Source organism: Eucyclogobius newberryi, unplaced genomic scaffold (assembly GCF_026437365.1).
Source record: "Eucyclogobius newberryi isolate DKJ021-1_F unplaced genomic scaffold, fEucNew1.0.hap1 SCAF_15, whole genome shotgun sequence".
Taxonomy (NCBI): domain Eukaryota; kingdom Metazoa; phylum Chordata; class Actinopteri; order Gobiiformes; family Gobiidae; genus Eucyclogobius; species Eucyclogobius newberryi.
In genome coordinates this window covers 2,492,688-2,510,129 of record NW_027315779.1, presented here as the reverse complement: position 1 = coordinate 2,510,129, position 17,442 = coordinate 2,492,688, and the positions used below count along the sequence as shown (strand labels likewise).

Sequence of the window (17,442 nt, the reverse complement as noted above, 5' to 3'; positions counted from 1 at the left end):
AACTGTCACTTGGAAAATGTGTGACCGTATTTTTCTTGGCGTTTGTTGAAAACGGGAGAATTACAGCTTATGTTTCTTGGAGTCAGTTTCTTCAGTCCTTTGGGTTATCCCGCACTGGTTTCCACTCATTATATGTCGCCATAAACTTACAATATTATTATTATTATATCTTTTGAATGGAATCTGATCAATCGCTACATTTCTTGGTGTTTGGCATCAACACCAGGCCACACACCAAATGGAGTTGGGTTAGAAATACTGATTTATCTTGGGTTATGAAGTATATTGAGCAGCATGTTTGCACCACAGTCCAACAGCAAGAAGGTTCCCAGTTCCATTCGCAGACCATTGTCCCAGTGTAGTCCATGTAGCTTTCCCGTAATGAGTATTTGCTCCTCGGACTGATTAAATGTGCAAAACGTGAGGCGTGGAAAATATAACATCAAGTTCTTTAGCGGACGCTGTGTGATTTGAATGACTAGAATGCGTAAAATTGACTTTGCAGAGAGTATCTTGTGAATAAACAGTGTGTACATGTACATACTAAAGTGATGTAATCCCTCACAACACCATTTTTTTTTTTACAAATCAGGACATTTCAACTTTGGCATTTACACTCTTTACTTTCTAAATGGACTTTTAGATGGAGGATTTCTAAAGACGCTGTTCAGGTGACTACGTTTCCTACAATAGTTGAAAATAAGTTAAGAAAAAAGCTTGAAAATTTAGTTTGGTATTTAGTATTGCAACTACTGAATGTTACCATATCCTGCCATTATTATTATTATTATAGCTATTATTATTATTTTATTTATTCTACTTATTTTATTCATTTATTCTAGTATTTAATGTATTTCTTTATTGTATTTCTTTTAATTTATTTTACTTAAATGTATTCCTCATTTCTTTTTAATTGTTTTTATTTTTATGTATTTATTTTGATGTCTTTTTTTTACTTAATTTATTTCCATTTTTATTTTGTTTCTTATGTATTTTATTTATTATTTATTGAATGTATTGAATGTATTTTCTTTATTTGATTTAATTTAATTTTTTTTTTACTTTAAAAAAAAAGAAATATTTCAAATTTATTTCAAATTCATTTTATTTTATGGATTTTTATGGATTTTATTTATCTTTTATTTCCAGTTTGCCCAGTGTTGTACTCACAGTGAGCAGGGCCTGTTGTGCCTGTGTTGTACTCACAGTGAGCAGGGCCTGTTGTGCCAGTGTTGTACTCACAGTGAGCAGGGCCTGTTGTGCCTGTGTTGTACTCACAGTGAGCAGGGCCTGTTGTGCCAGTGTTGTACTCACAGTGAGCAGGGCCTGTTGTGCCTGTTGTGCCAGTGTTGTACTCACAGTGAGCAGGGCCTGTTGTGCCAGTGTTGTACTCACAGTGAGCAGGGCCTGTTGTGCCAGTGTTGTACTCACAGTGAGCAGGGCCTGTTGTGCCTGTGTTGTACTCACAGTGAGCAGGGCCTGTTGTGCCAGTGTTGTACTCACAGTGAGCAGGGCCTGTTGTGCCTGTTGTGCCAGTGTTGTACTCACAGTGAGCAGGGCCTGTTGTGCCTGTTGTGCCAGTGTTGTACTCACAGTGAGCAGGGCCTGTTGTGCCAGTGTTGTACTCACAGTGAGCAGGGCCTGTTGTGCCTGTGTTGTACTCACAGTGAGCAGGGCCTGTTGTGCCTGTTGTGCCTGTGTTGTACTCACAGTGAGCAGGGCCTGTTGTGCCTGTTGTGCCTGTGTTGTACTCACAGTGAGCAGGGCCTGTTGTGCCAGTGTTGTACTCACAGTGAGCAGGGCCTGTTGTGCCTGTTGTGCCTGTGTTGTACTCACAGTGAGCAGGGCCTGTTGTGCCTGTTGTGCCAGTGTTGTACTCACAGTGAGCAGGGCCTGTTGTGCCTGTGTTGTACTCACAGTGAGCAGGGCCTGTTGTGCCTGTTGTGCCAGTGTTGTACTCACAGTAAGCAGGGCCTGTTGTGCCAGTGTTGTACTCACAGTGAGCAGGGCCTGTTGTGCCAGTGTTGTACTCACAGTGAGCAGGGCCTGTTGTGCCTGTGTTGTACTCACAGTGAGCAGGGCCTGTTGTGCCTGTTGTGCCAGTGTTGTACTCACAGTGAGCAGGGCCTGTTGTGCCTGTTGTGCCTGTGTTGTACTCACAGTGAGCAGGGCCTGTTGTGCCTGTTGTGCCTGTGTTGTACTCACAGTGAGCAGGGCCTGTTGTGCCTGTTGTGCCTGTGTTGTACTCACAGTGAGCAGGGCCTGTTGTGCCTGTTGTGCCAGTGTTGTACTCACAGTGAGCAGGGCCTGTTGTGCCTGTGTTGTACTCACAGTGAGCAGGGCCTGTTGTGCCTGTTGTGCCAGTGTTGTACTCACAGTGAGCAGGGCCTGTTGTGCCTGTTGTGCCAGTGTTGTACTCACAGTAAGCAGGGCCTGTTGTGCCAGTGTTGTACTCACAGTGAGCAGGGCCTGTTGTGCCAGTGTTGTACTCACAGTGAGCAGGGCCTGTTGTGCCTGTTGTGCCTGTGTTGTACTCACAGTGAGCAGGGCCTGTTGTGCCTGTTGTGCCAGTGTTGTACTCACAGTGAGCAGGGCCTGTTGTGCCTGTGTTGTACTCACAGTGAGCAGGGCCTGTTGTGCCTGTTGTGCCAGTGTTGTACTCACAGTGAGCAGGGCCTGTTGTGCCTGTGTTGTACTCACAGTGAGCAGGGCCTGTTGTGCCAGTTGTGCCTGTGTTGTACTCACAGTGAGCAGGGCCTGTTGTGCCTGTTGTGCCTGTGTTGTACTCACAGTGAGCAGGGCCTGTTGTGCCAGTGTTGTACTCACAGTGAGCAGGGCCTGTTGTGCCTGTTGTGCCTGTGTTGTACTCACAGTGAGCAGGGCCTGTTGTGCCTGTTGTGCCAGTGTTGTACTCACAGTGAGCAGGGCCTGTTGTGCCTGTTGTGCCTGTGTTGTACTCACAGTGAGCAGGGCCTGTTGTGCCTGTTGTGCCAGTGTTGTACTCACAGTGAGCAGGGCCTGTTGTGCCTGTGTTGTACTCACAGTGAGCAGGGCCTGTTGTGCCTGTTGTGCCTGTGTTGTACTCACAGTGAGCAGGGCCTGTTGTGCCAGTGTTGTACTCACAGTGAGCAGGGCCTGTTGTGCCTGTTGTGCCTGTGTTGTACTCACAGTGAGCAGGGCCTGTTGTGCCTGTGTTGTACTCACAGTGAGCAGGGCCTGTTGTGCCTGTTGTGCCTGTGTTGTACTCACAGTGAGCAGGGCCTGTTGTGCCAGTGTTGTACTCACAGTGAGCAGGGCCTGTTGTGCCAGTTGTGCCTGTGTTGTACTCACAGTGAGCAGGGCCTGTTGTGCCTGTTGTGCCTGTGTTGTACTCACAGTGAGCAGGGCCTGTTGTGCCAGTGTTGTACTCACAGTGAGCAGGGCCTGTTGTGCCTGTTGTGCCTGTGTTGTACTCACAGTGAGCAGGGCCTGTTGTGCCTGTTGTGCCAGTGTTGTACTCACAGTGAGCAGGGCCTGTTGTGCCTGTTGTGCCTGTGTTGTACTCACAGTGAGCAGGGCCTGTTGTGCCTGTTGTGCCAGTGTTGTACTCACAGTGAGCAGGGCCTGTTGTGCCAGTGTTGTACTCACAGTGAGCAGGGCCTGTTGTGCCTGTGTTGTACTCACAGTGAGCAGGGCCTGTTGTGCCTGTTGTGCCTGTGTTGTACTCACAGTGAGCAGGGCCTGTTGTGCCTGTTCTCCAGCTCTCCGTCTGTGCTGGTCAGGCTGTTTCTGGGGGTCCGGCCCTGGCTGCTGCCGCTGCTGCTGCCGCTGCTGCTGTTACAGTTGGCCGTGGTGGACTGGATCTCTGCCATCGGAGCGCTCGCCACGCTGTTCCTCTTCTCGCCTGCAGGGGCAGGGGAAGAATACCACACTCTCACTCGCCGCCGCTGCCAGACGTTTGACCGACGAATCAAATCTGAGTCTGCGGCGAATAAAAGGGCGGAAGCTCGACAAACACCGACATAATCTGGGTCAAACTGGACGCTCGGACACGGCTTTAAACTGTCCTCTCCTGTCTCTCATCTCCCATTTCAAACTGTCCTCTCCTGTCTCTCATCTCCCATTTCAAACTGTCCTCTCCTGTCTCTCATCTCCCATTTCAAACTGTCCTCTCCTGTCTCTCATCTCCCATTTCAAACTGTCCTCTCCTGTCTCTCATCTCCCATTTCAAACTGTCTTTTCCTGTCTCTCATCCCCCATTTCAAACTGTCCTCTCCTGTCTCTCATCCCTCATTTCAAACTGTCTTTTCCTGTCTCTCATCTCCCATTTCAAACTGTCGTCTCCTGTCTCTCATCCTTCATTTCAAACTGTCCTCTCCTGTCTCTTATCTCCCATTTCAAACTGTCCTCTCCTGTCTCTCATCTCCCATTTCAAACTGTCCTCTCCTGTCTCTCATCTCCCATTTCAAACTGTCCTCTCCTGTCTCTCATCTCCCATTTCAAACTGTCCTCTCCTGTCTCTCATCCTTCATTTCAAACTGTCCTCTCCTGTCTCTCATCTCCCATTTCAAACTGTCCTCTCCTGTCTCTCATCTCCCATTTCAAACTGTCCTCTCCTGTCTCTCATCTCCCATTTCAAACTGTCCTCTCCTGTCTCTCATCCTTCATTTCAAACTGTCCTCTCCTGTCTCTCATCTCCCATTTCAAACTGTCCTCTCCTGTCTCTCATCCCTCATTTCAAACTGTCCTCTCCTGTCTCTCATCTCCCATTTCAAACTGTCCTCTCCTGTCTCTCATCCTTCATTTCAAACTGTCCTCTCCTGTCTCTCATTCTTCATTTCAAACTGTCCTCTCCTGTCTCTCATCTCCCATTTCAAACTGTCCTCTCCTGTCTCTCATCTCCCATTTCAAACTGTCCTCTCCTGTCTCTCATCTCCCATTTCAAACTGTCCTCTCCTGTCTCTCATCCCTCATTTCAAACTGTCCTCTCCTGTCTCTCATCTCCCATTTCAAACTGTCCTTTCCTGTCTCTCATCCCCCATTTCAAACTGTCCTCTCCTGTCTCTCATCCTTCATTTCAAACTGTCCTCTCCTGTCTCTCATCTCCCATTTCAAACTGTCCTCTCCTGTCTCTCATCTCCCATTTCAAACTGTCCTCTCCTGTCTCTCATCTCCCATTTCAAACTGTCCTCTCCTGTCTCTCATCTCCCATTTCAAACTGTCCTCTCCTGTCTCTCATCCTTCATTTCAAACTGTCCTCTCCTGTCTCTCATCTCCCATTTCAAACTGTCCTCTCCTGTCTCTCATCTCCCATTTCAAACTGTCCTCTCCTGTCTCTCATCCCTCATTTCAAACTGTCCTCTCCTGTCTCTCATCTCCCATTTCAAACTGTCCTCTCCTGTCTCTCATCTCCCATTTCAAACTGTCCTCTCCTGTCTCTCATCTCCCATTTCAAACTGTCCTCTCCTGTCTCTCATCCCTCATTTCAAACTGTCCTCTCCTGTCTCTCATCCCTCATTTCAAACTGTCCTCTCCTGTCTCTCATCACCCATTTCAAACTGTCCTCTCCTGTCTCTCATCCTTCATTTCAAACTGTCCTCTCCTGTCTCTCATCTCCCATTTCAAACTGTCCTCTCCTGTCTCTCATCTCCCATTTCAAACTGTCTTTTCCTGTCTCTCATCTCCCATTTCAAACTGTCCTCTCCTGTCTCTCATCTCCCATTTCAAACTGTCCTCTCCTGTCTCTCATCTCCCATTTCAAACTGTCCTCTCCTGTCTCTCATCCTTCATTTCAAACTGTCCTCTCCTGTCTCTCATCCCTCATTTCAAACTGTCCTCTCCTGTTTCTCATCTCCCATTTCAAACTGTCCTCTCCTGTCTCTCATCCCTCATTTCAAACTGTCCTCTCCTGTCTCTCATCTCCCATTTCAAACTGTCCTTTCCTGTCTCTCATCCCCCATTTCAAACTGTCCTTTCCTGTCTCTCATCCCCCATTTCAAACTGTCCTCTCCTGTCTCTCATCCTTCATTTCAAACTGTCCTCTCCTGTCTCTCATCTCCCATTTCAAACTGTCCTCTCCTGTCTCTCATCTCCCATTTCAAACTGTCCTCTCCTGTCTCTCATCTCCCATTTCAAACTGTCCTCTCCTGTCTCTCATCTCCCATTTCAAACTGTCCTCTCCTGTCTCTCATCTCCCATTTCAAACTGTCCTCTCCTGTCTCTCATCCCTCATTTCAAACTGTCCTCTCCTGTCTCTCATCTCCCATTTCAAACTGTCCTCTCCTGTCTCTCATCTCCCATTTCAAACTGTCTTTTCCTGTCTCTCATCTCCCATTTCAAACTGTCCTCTCCTGTCTCTCATCCCTCATTTCAAACTGTCTTTTCCTGTCTCTCATCTCCCATTTCAAACTGTCCTCTCCTGTCTCTCATCCTTCATTTCAAACTGTCCTCTCCTGTCTCTTATCTCCCATTTCAAACTGTCCTCTCCTGTCTCTCATCTCCCATTTCAAACTGTCCTCTCCTGTCTCTCATCTCCCATTTCAAACTGTCCTCTCCTGTCTCTCATCTCCCATTTCAAACTGTCCTCTCCTGTCTCTCATCCTTCATTTCAAACTGTCCTCTCCTGTCTCTCATCTCCCATTTCAAACTGTCCTCTCCTGTCTCTCATCCCTCATTTCAAACTGTCCTCTCCTGTCTCTCATCTCCCATTTCAAACTGTCCTCTCCTGTCTCTCATCTCCCATTTCAAACTGTCTTTTCCTGTCTCTCATCTCCCATTTCAAACTGTCCTCTCCTGTCTCTCATCCCTCATTTCAAACTGTCTTTTCCTGTCTCTCATCTCCCATTTCAAACTGTCCTCTCCTGTCTCTCATCCTTCTTTTCAAACTGTCCTCTCCTGTCTCTTATCTCCCATTTCAAACTGTCCTCTCCTGTCTCTCATCTCCCATTTCAAACTGTCCTCTCCTGTCTCTCATCTCCCATTTCAAACTGTCCTCTCCTGTCTCTCATCTCCCATTTCAAACTGTCCTCTCCTGTCTCTCATCCTTCATTTCAAACTGTCCTCTCCTGTCTCTCATCTCCCATTTCAAACTGTCCTCTCCTGTCTCTCATCCCTCATTTCAAACTGTCCTCTCCTGTCTCTCATCTCCCATTTCAAACTGTCCTCTCCTGTCTCTCATCTCCCATTTCAAACTGTCCTCTCCTGTCTCTCATCCTTCATTTCAAACTGTCCTCTCCTGTCTCTCATCCCTCATTTCAAACTGTCCTCTCCTGTTTCTCATCTCCCATTTCAAACTGTCCTCTCCTGTCTCTCATCTCCCATTTCAAACTGTCCTTTCCTGTCTCTCATCCCCCATTTCAAACTGTCCTCTCCTGTCTCTCATCCTTCATTTCAAACTGTCCTCTCCTGTCTCTCATCTCCCATTTCAAACTGTCCTCTCCTGTCTCTCATCTCCCATTTCAAACTGTCCTCTCCTGTCTCTCATCTCCCATTTCAAACTGTCCTCTCCTGTCTCTCATCTCCCATTTCAAACTGTCCTCTCCTGTCTCTCATCTCCCATTTCAAACTGTCCTCTCCTGTCTCTCATCCTTCATTTCAAACTGTCCTCTCCTGTCTCTCATCTCCCATTTCAAACTGTCCTCTCCTGTCTCTCATCTCCCATTTCAAACTGTCCTCTCCTGTCTCTCATCCCTCATTTCAAACTGTCCTCTCCTGTCTCTCATCTCCCATTTCAAACTGTCCTCTCCTGTCTCTCATCTCCCATTTCAAACTGTCCTCTCCTGTCTCTCATCCTTCATTTCAAACTGTCCTCTCCTGTCTCTCATCTCCCATTTCAAACTGTCCTCTCCTGTCTCTCATCTCCCATTTCAAACTGTCCTCTCCTGTCTCTCATCCCTCATTTCAAACTGTCCTCTCCTGTCTCTCATCTCCCATTTCAAACTGTCCTCTCCTGTCTCTCATCCCCCATTTCAAACTGTCCTCTCCTGTCTCTCATCCCTCATTTCAAACTGTCCTCTCCTGTCTCTCATCCCTCATTTCAAACTGTCCTCTCCTGTTTCTCATCTCCCATTTCAAACTGTCCTCTCCTGTCTCTCATCACCCATTTCAAACTGTCCTCTCCTGTCTCTCATCCTTCATTTCAAACTGTCCTCTCCTGTCTCTCATCTCCCATTTCAAACTGTCCTCTCCTGTCTCTCATCTCCCATTTCAAACTGTCCTCTCCTGTCTCTCATCTCCCATTTCAAACTGTCTTTTCCTGTCTCTCATCTCCCATTTCAAACTGTCCTCTCCTGTCTCTCATCTCCCATTTCAAACTGTCCTCTCCTGTCTCTCATCTCCCATTTCAAACTGTCCTCTCCTGTCTCTCATCCTTCATTTCAAACTGTCCTCTCCTGTCTCTCATCCCTCATTTCAAACTGTCCTCTCCTGTCTCTCATCCCTCATTTCAAACTGTCCTCTTCTGTCTCTCATCTCCCATTTCAAACTGTCCTTTCCTGTCTCTCATCCCCCATTTCAAACTGTCCTCTCCTGTCTCTCATCACCCATTTCAAACTGTCCTCTCCTGTCTCTCATCCTTCATTTCAAACTGTCCTCTCCTGTCTCTCATCTCCCATTTCAAACTGTCCTCTCCTGTCTCTCATCTCCCATTTCAAACTGTCCTCTCCTGTCTCTCATCTCCCATTTCAAACTGTCCTCTCCTGTCTCTCATCTCCCATTTCAAACTGTCCTCTCCTGTCTCTCATCCCTCATTTCAAACTGTCCTCTGCTGTCTAATAAAGACTTCGGGCCAGAAAAGAAGAAACGGATCCATTGATTTCCGGTCCAAAGCTGCCGAGCTGATTTCCGTCTTCCCACGCGCGATTCGTCATCACAACGAAGCGGCATAAAAACAGGAATATTCAGAGCAGTGACTCGGCCTTGAACGGACAACAAATGTGTATGAATGACTCCAAATGCCACTGAGCGAGTTATAAAAGTCTAACTCGAGCGTATTAGAGCGCCGTTTATATTCGAGCGCCGTTTATATTAGAACGCCGTTTATATTAGAACGCCATTCATATTCAAAACGAGCGCCGTAATATAAACGCCATTTATATTCAAAACGAGCGCCGTTTATATTAGAGCGCCGTTTATATTCGAGCTGCGTTTATATTCGAGCTGCGTTTATATTCGAGCTGCGTTTATATTCGAGCGCCGTTTATATTCGAGCGCCGTTTATATTCGAGCGCCGTTTATATTCGAGCGGCGTTTATATTCGTTATATTCGAGCTGCGTTTATATTCGAGCGGCGTTTATATTCGTTATATTCAAGCTGCGTTTATATTCGAGCAGCGTTTATATTCGAGCGCCGTTTATATTCGTTATATTCGAGCTGCGTTTATATTCGAGCTGCGTTTATATTCGAGCGGCGTTTATATTCGAGCGCCGTTTATATTCGTTATATTCGAGCTGCGTTTATATTCGAGCGGCGTTTATATTCGAGCGGCGTTTATATTCGAGCTGCGTTTATATTCGAGCTGCGTTTATATTCGAGCGGCGTTTATATTCGAGCGGCGTTTATATTCGAGCGCCGTTTATATTCGAGCGGCGTTTATATTCCTTATATTCGAGCTGCGTTTATATTCGAGCGGCGTTTATATTCGAGCGCCGTTTATATTCGTTATATTCAAGCTGCGTTTATATTCGAGCAGCGTTTATATTCGAGCGCCGTTTATATTCGTTATATTCAAGCTGCGTTTATATTCGAGCGCCGTTTATATTCGAGCTGCGTTTATATTCGAGCTGCGTTTATATTCGAGCGGCGTTTATATTCGAGCGCCGTTTATATTCGTTATATTCGAGCTGCGTTTATATTCGAGCGGCGTTTATATTCGAGCGGCGTTTATATTCGAGCGGCGTTTATATTCGAGCGGCGTTTATATTCGAGCGGCGTTTATATTCGAGCGGCGTTTATATTCGAGCGGCGTTCATATTCGAGCGGCGTTTGTATTTGTTATATTCGAGCTGCGTTTATATTCGAGCTGCGTTTATATTCGAGCTGCGTTTATATTCGAGCGGCGTTTATATTCGAGCTGCGTTTATATTCGAGTGGCGTTTATATTCGAGCGGCGTTTATATTCGTTATATTCAAGCTGCGTTTATATTCGAGCTGCGTTTATATTCGAGCTGCGTTTATATTCGAGCGGCGTTTATATTCGAGCGGCGTTTATATTCGAGCTGCGTTTATATTCGAGCGCCGTTTATATTCGAGCGCCGTTTATATTCGAGCGCCGTTTATATTCGAGCGCCGTTTATATTCGAGCAGCGTTTATATTCGAGCGGCGTTTATATTCGAGCTGCGTTTATATTCGAGCTGCGTTTATATTCGAGCGGCGTTTATATTCGAGCGCCGTTTATATTCGTTATATTCGAGCTGCGTTTATATTCGAGCGGCGTTTATATTCGAGCGGCGTTTATATTCGAGCTGCGTTTATATTCGAGCTGCGTTTATATTCGAGCGGCGTTTATATTCGAGCGGCGTTTATATTCGAGCGCCGTTTATATTCGAGCGGCGTTTATATTCCTTATATTCGAGCTGCGTTTATATTCGAGCGGCGTTTATATTCGAGCGCCGTTTATATTCGTTATATTCAAGCTGCGTTTATATTCGAGCAGCGTTTATATTCGAGCGCCGTTTATATTCGTTATATTCAAGCTGCGTTTATATTCGAGCGCCGTTTATATTCGAGCTGCGTTTATATTCGAGCTGCGTTTATATTCGAGCGGCGTTTATATTCGAGCGCCGTTTATATTCGTTATATTCGAGCTGCGTTTATATTCGAGCGGCGTTTATATTCGAGCGGCGTTTATATTCGAGCGGCGTTTATATTCGAGCGGCGTTTATATTCGAGCGGCGTTTATATTCGAGCGGCGTTTATATTCGAGCGGCGTTTATATTCGAGCGGCGTTTATATTCGAGCGGCGTTTATATTCGAGCGGCGTTTATATTCGAGCGGCGTTTATATTCGAGCGGCGTTCATATTCGAGCGGCGTTTGTATTTGTTATATTCGAGCTGCGTTTATATTCGAGCTGCGTTTATATTCGAGCTGCGTTTATATTCGAGCGGCGTTTATATTCGAGCTGCGTTTATATTCGAGTGGCGTTTATATTCGAGCGGCGTTTATATTCGTTATATTCAAGCTGCGTTTATATTCGAGCTGCGTTTATATTCGAGCTGCGTTTATATTCGAGCGGCGTTTATATTCGAGCGGCGTTTATATTCGAGCTGCGTTTATATTCGAGCGCCGTTTATATTCGAGCGCCGTTTATATTCGAGCGGCGTTTATATTCGAGCGCCGTTTATATTCGAGCAGCGTTTATATTCGAGCGGCGTTTATATTCGAGCTGCGTTTATATTCGAGCGGCGTTTATATTCGAGCAGCGTTTATATTCGAGCGCCGTTTATATTCGTTATATTCGAGCTGCGTTTATATTCGAGCGGCGTTTATATTCGAGCGGCGTTTATATTCGAGCGGCGTTTATATTTGAGCGGCGTTTATATTCGAGCGCCGTTTATATTCGAGCTGCGTTTATATTCGAGCGCCGTTTATATTCGTTATATTCAAGCTGCGTTTATATTCGAGCTGCGTTTATATTCGAGCTGCGTTTATATTCGAGCTGCGTTTATATTCGAGCAGCGTTTATATTCGAGCGGCGTTTATATTCGAGCAGCGTTTATTTTCGTTATATTCAAGCTGCGTTTATATTGGAGCGGCGTGTTTAAACGTCACTCCTCGGGCGGGGCGGCGTTCAGATGTCTCACTCTGTTGGCAGTGGGTCGGCGTGTGGAACAGAGTCAGGGGTCTCTCGCAGCACGACGGGGCCCGGGTCACCGCGCTTCCTCTCCGGGGCCGCTGAGAGTTTACCACTCCGACCGGCACGTCCCTGAAAATCTGGAACAAACACACACACAAAAAAAAAAAAAACGGCACAAAGTTTAAACGTTTAAAAGCTTTAATAAATGCGAGAGTCCTGCCACGTGCTTGCCGTCGCCATGGAGATATTGCTCCTTTTGCCCGCAGCATCCCCCGGCGTGGCACTGAACCGATACGAAACATGCACCGTTGTTACGAGCGGGGGGGACGCCTCGCCATAGATCTGACATATAACCTGGTGACGTGACATTCCTGCCTCTGTGACGGGTGAACGATTGGGGCAAAGCGGTAGCATCGCCGTGGAGACGAGCAGGCGACAGATCCTCCATCCGTCAGAAAAGTCTTTAAGTTCATTGTTCAAGTTGTATTTTTTTCAAACTAAAAGGCCAAACGTCTGCGATTGAAAAGTCCAGATATTGAAGTTTGAACTAAATGTGGGACTAAATTGTGTGTGATTAATTATTCAAGTAAAAACATCTGCAACTGAAGAGTTTTAAGAGTGAATATGTTTGATTTGACTTGAATTGTTAAATACCCTTTGCTCGTAGATTCATTTCAACAGCGATACAAACAGTTTGTCAAAAAGAGGGCGATGTTTAGTAAAATGCTGTTTGCGTTCGTAGCGATGAAGGCTGTAGCTTTATTTTGAAGTGCCACTCAAAGCACATTTACACGGCCTCTGCGCTTTAAGAGAAAAGTTATTTTTTCCAGTCGTTTTACAAGCAATTATACTGACATTTGGACATTTTTTATTTATTTTTTATGCATATGTCAGCGCAAACATATGTCTAAATGCTTCTTCTTCATTTTCAAGTCAGACTGTAACTTCAGATGGGGATAAATTGTGGCAGAAAAAACGTGTGCAAGAAGAACATCTACTAACTGCAGTGGGCAAACACAATTTAACTCACTGTAAGTTTATTAATTAAAAAAAAAAAAAAAAGTGTGTATTATTTAATTCCTAAATATGAGAACAACCTTCAAATGCGATAAGGCAGAAAGAATAAAAAGATTAAAACAAGCTGATATGACAGAAGTTTAGTATTAATCACCCGCTTGTGGCTTTACGACTGTGAGAATGCCAGAAATCACCTGACGGCTGAGAAGGGCGTGGCCAGACACTGTGAATGGTTGTGTCCCTGGGCAAGACACTTGACCCACAGTGCTGAGTGGCTGAAGTGTGGAGTGAGTGAATAACAAAGAGTAAAGCATGTTTGAGTGTCCAAAATGTGCAAAATATGAGTCAAATGTATAATTATGATTAATATTATAGATTCGTATTGCACTTTTTAACATGGAAGTGCTAATGCTAACACGATGAGCCTGGCTGCTAAGAGATCTCGTTTATAATGCTGTAATGTGTAATCATGTAAAAACCTCAAAGCTTTTGACCTTACTCCGCCCCGCCCACTTTTGCCTCTTTTTGCCACTGATCAGCATTTGTCTTGTAATCGCACTTCCGGTCGAGCTGAAACTCTTTTCACTGAAGTGGAGAACGAGGGCAAAGTCTGAAACATGCTATAAAGTAGATTCATTTGTGTAAAATGTCCAATGTTCAAGTCAACACCGATTCCCTGTGTCTGTGTGGAAGCCATTTCCTCTGGAAGTCGGCAGCTTCTGGAATAAGGTGAACAGAGGGCATAAAACTAGCTATGCACAGATATATTGGCCCAGTATCGGTATTGTATCGGTATCCACGTAATTGATTAATATCGGTATCAGCCAAAAACACAGAAAGTGTTTAAATAACCAAACATCATAAGGTAGAAAATAATCTTAGAAACAAGTCGGTGTAATCACGGCAAACAAACAGATCGGTATCGGTCTAGGTCATATCGGTCTATCCCATATCGGTCTATGGCTTATCGGGTCTATCCCATATCGGTCTAGGGCATATCGGTCTAGGGCATATCAGTCTATGGCATATCGGTCTATCCCATATCGGTCTAGGGCATATCAGTCTATGGCATATCGGTCTATGGCATATCGGTCTAGGGCATATCGGTCTATCCCATATCGGTCTAGGGCATATCGGTCTAGGGCATATCGGTCTATGGCATATCGGTCTATGGCATATCGGTCTATCCCATATCGGTCTAGGGCATATCGGTCTATCCCATATCGGTCTAGGGCATATCAGTCTATGGCATATCGGTCTAGGGCATATCAGTCTATGGCATATCGGTCTAGGGCATATCGGTCTATCCCATATCGGTCTAGGGCATATCAGTCTATGGCATATCGGTCTATCCCATATCGGTCTAGGGCATATCAGTCTAGGGCATATCGGTCTATGGCATATCGGTCTAGGGCATATCGGTCTATCCCATATCGGTCTAGGGCATATCGGTCTATCCCATATCGGTCTAGGGCATATCAGTCTATGGCATATCGGTCTATCCCATATCGGTCTAGGGCATATCGGTCTATCCCATATCGGTCTAGGGCATATCAGTCTATGGCATATCGGTCTAGGGCATATCAGTCTATGGCATATCGGTCTAGGGCATATCGGTCTATCCCATATCGGTCTAGGGCATATCAGTCTATGGCATATCGGTCTATCCCATATCGGTCTAGGGCATATCGGTCTATCCCATATCGGTCTAGGGCATATCAGTCTATGGCATATCGGTCTAGGGCATATCAGTCTATGGCATATCGGTCTAGGGCATATCAGTCTATGGCATATCGGTCTAGGGCATATCAGTCTATGGCATATCGGTCTAGGGCATATCGGTCTATCCCATATCGGTCTAGGGCATATCAGTCTATGGCATATCGGTCTAGGGCATATCAGTCTATGGCATATCGGTCTAGGGCATATCAGTCTATGGCATATCGGTCTAGGGCATATCAGTCTATGGCATATCGGTCTAGGGCATATCGGTCTATGGCATATCGGTCTAGGGCATATCGGCACGGAACACGTGCTCCCGTCAGGAAGAGTTAAAGTCTGGATCGTATTATTTATATATATTGACGAGTAATTCTTATTTGTGTTTTTTAACCGCGATGGATCGACACAAGGACAAAACGCCGGTAAACACTCGGCCCATTGCCCGGCGCATGAATCGTGTCTGTACAAGCCTGGTGTGCGTTCCTTCCATGGCCAGAGCTCTGAGCGTATGCGTGCACACAGGCTCCGTTTGTCGTGACTTTCTCCCAGAGTCCTCGGCGGGCGCGTGATGCCCGGGTCCACAACAGCAGCCTGCTTGATCTGTTTCCATGGGGACAGCTTTAAGCAGAGCGACGTGCCAATGAGCCGCAGGGACGCGACGGCGGAGGAGGCACGGACTGTATGTATGAGGCGTGTGTGCGTTTAAGAGCCCGAAGACGCTCGTTAGGACGGAAAAGGAGGCGTGCTGGAGAGCGACGGCGCCGATATTCCCCCCTGCACATGTTGCCGAGGGCGATTCATCTCACACCTGCGCTGCTTGAACACACGACTATCGCGCAGAGGAGGCCGTACCTTCTCGTGGTGCTCGATGAGGATTTCCACCACGATGTTTTGGAATTTGATGTCCATAATGGCCGCCACCGTCTCCTCCTGGGGCCGCAGCAGGGTGGGGCCGAAGACCACGCCCAGGTTGGCCACGGTCATCAGGTTGTGCGGGTGGTGACTGGCGACGCTGGGGGACGAGACCAAACGGGTTTATGTGGCTGGGCTTTGTCACGCTTTATAACGGATACACGTTTCATAGCCTCGATAAAACACGCACGGAGGCTTACCGTATTTTCAGGACTATAAGTCGCACCTTTTTTCATAGTTTTGGCCAGGGAGCGACTTATACTTATATTTACACTTATATACTCATACTCCAGAGCGACTTATATGTGATATTATTTGTTATTTTCACACTTGCAGCTGCATTTCATACTCCAGTGCGACTTACATACCGTATTTTCCGGACTATAAGTCGCACCAGCCAAAAAATGCATAATAGGGAAGAAAAAACATATATAAGTTGCACTGGAGTATGAAATGCAGTGTGTGCGAAGTGTGAAAATAACAAATAATATGTAAAAATATGTGAAAAAAGGTGTAATTTATAGTCTAGAAAATACGGTATGTTTTTTTTTCTTTTCCATTATGCATTTTTTGGCTGGTGCGACTTATAGTCCGGAAAATACGGTAATTCATAATCAAAAAATAGTTTGTTAAGAATGATTCAGGCTTAGTTCTATTTAATACACTAACACCAAACTCCTTAATCAAGTACTTACTCATCCTGAATCATGCTTAATAAACTACTTGTTCATAAGGAATAATGTTTTATTAAGGCCGTGAAAAGTGTAGTTATTATAATGTGGAACCTCCCCGATACAACTTTATAATAACTACACCTTAATTAACCTTAATAAAGCATGAATATCAGCTTAATTCATAACGAATAAGTATTTTACAAAGACTGGTTCAGGCGTAAGGGATAAAAATCGATTTGCAGGTGGAGTTAGCATCAAAATATAAATCAAAATGACAAAATGACACTTTAATTTACTATGAGCTTAGAAATCACAGGTTTTTGTTCACTGAGTAGGCATCAAATCTCCCATGCAGTTTGGGTTTAAAGGTGCAGTTTAGTCCAATTATAATAAACTCCAGGAATATGAGAAATGTGTTTCAAATACATCAGTTTACAGGTATTAGAAATAGCAATATTACTGGCGCGCTCACAAAACCGTATGTTCCTTTTGAAACAAGGAAGTGCCACATAACTTTAAAAAACTCAACTTAAACTGTGGCATGTGAGATCAAGCTAAAAACGTGAGCTTGTTTGGCGAGGGAACTGAGGGAACTGCTGATATACAACAGTTTGTTCAATGCAGTTGTTCATCATTGTGCATTGCCCCTATTAGAAAATAAATAAAATAGCAGGCTGCTCGGTAGGAAATGACCAAATGATCCTTCCGAGGTGGATTCAGAGCGGCTCATACAATGATCAGCCCTCAGATGGAGCCTGGAGTGGAGCCACAAGTGTCTGTTAAGTGAACCTTCAACATGAACCTGATGGAAACACTATTAAGAGTTCTATAAACTGGGTGAGGACTCGCTCATGAGGACGCCCTTGATTGGAGGTGGCAAGACTTTTACATTATTTATGAAGAATTAAGATCTGTATTTATCATGTACATTTTCATGATGTTTGTGGCTATTTTCTTCGTTTTTGTAGCTGTAGAGAGTAACTTCTAAAACTGCCATTTACTTATGGGTTAGGGTCAGGTTTTTATTTTTACAATATTGTCAATTGTTATTTGGTCTTGTCAAATGTTTTAGTTTTAATTTTAATTCCAGTCTCAGTTAAAGATGTATTTTCTCATTTCAAGCTAAAGGATCTGTTCAGTTCATCTTCAATGTAAACTTCTTTATAAACTAATTATAAATAAACTCTTTATTTCAGACACAATGGCAAATAGAAAATAAAACAGCTAAATTAGAGTATAACATTTAAATAAAGTTCAGACGTGTTGTGCGTTACTCATTATACCGTGACTTTCAAACTCAACGCGCAGCATGAATCTCTAAATAAAATGTTTATGTCAAATTAG

The 17,442-nt window shown here is 45.0% G+C and overlaps 1 protein-coding gene across 1 annotated transcript in view; it reads right to left on the bottom strand.

Moving 5' to 3' along the window:
• LOC140360415 (rho GTPase-activating protein 26-like) overlaps positions 1-17,442 on the bottom strand; it is an 87,502-nt gene that overhangs the window by 18,321 nt on the left and 51,739 nt on the right. The window contains exons 19-21 of the mRNA XM_072445624.1: positions 15,365-15,524; positions 11,781-11,910; positions 3,709-3,883 (exon numbers count right to left, since the gene is read on the bottom strand). Of these exons, the coding sequence (XP_072301725.1) occupies positions 3,709-3,883; positions 11,781-11,910; positions 15,365-15,524 (465 nt within the window). The remainder of the gene's footprint in view (positions 1-3,708; positions 3,884-11,780; positions 11,911-15,364; positions 15,525-17,442) is intronic.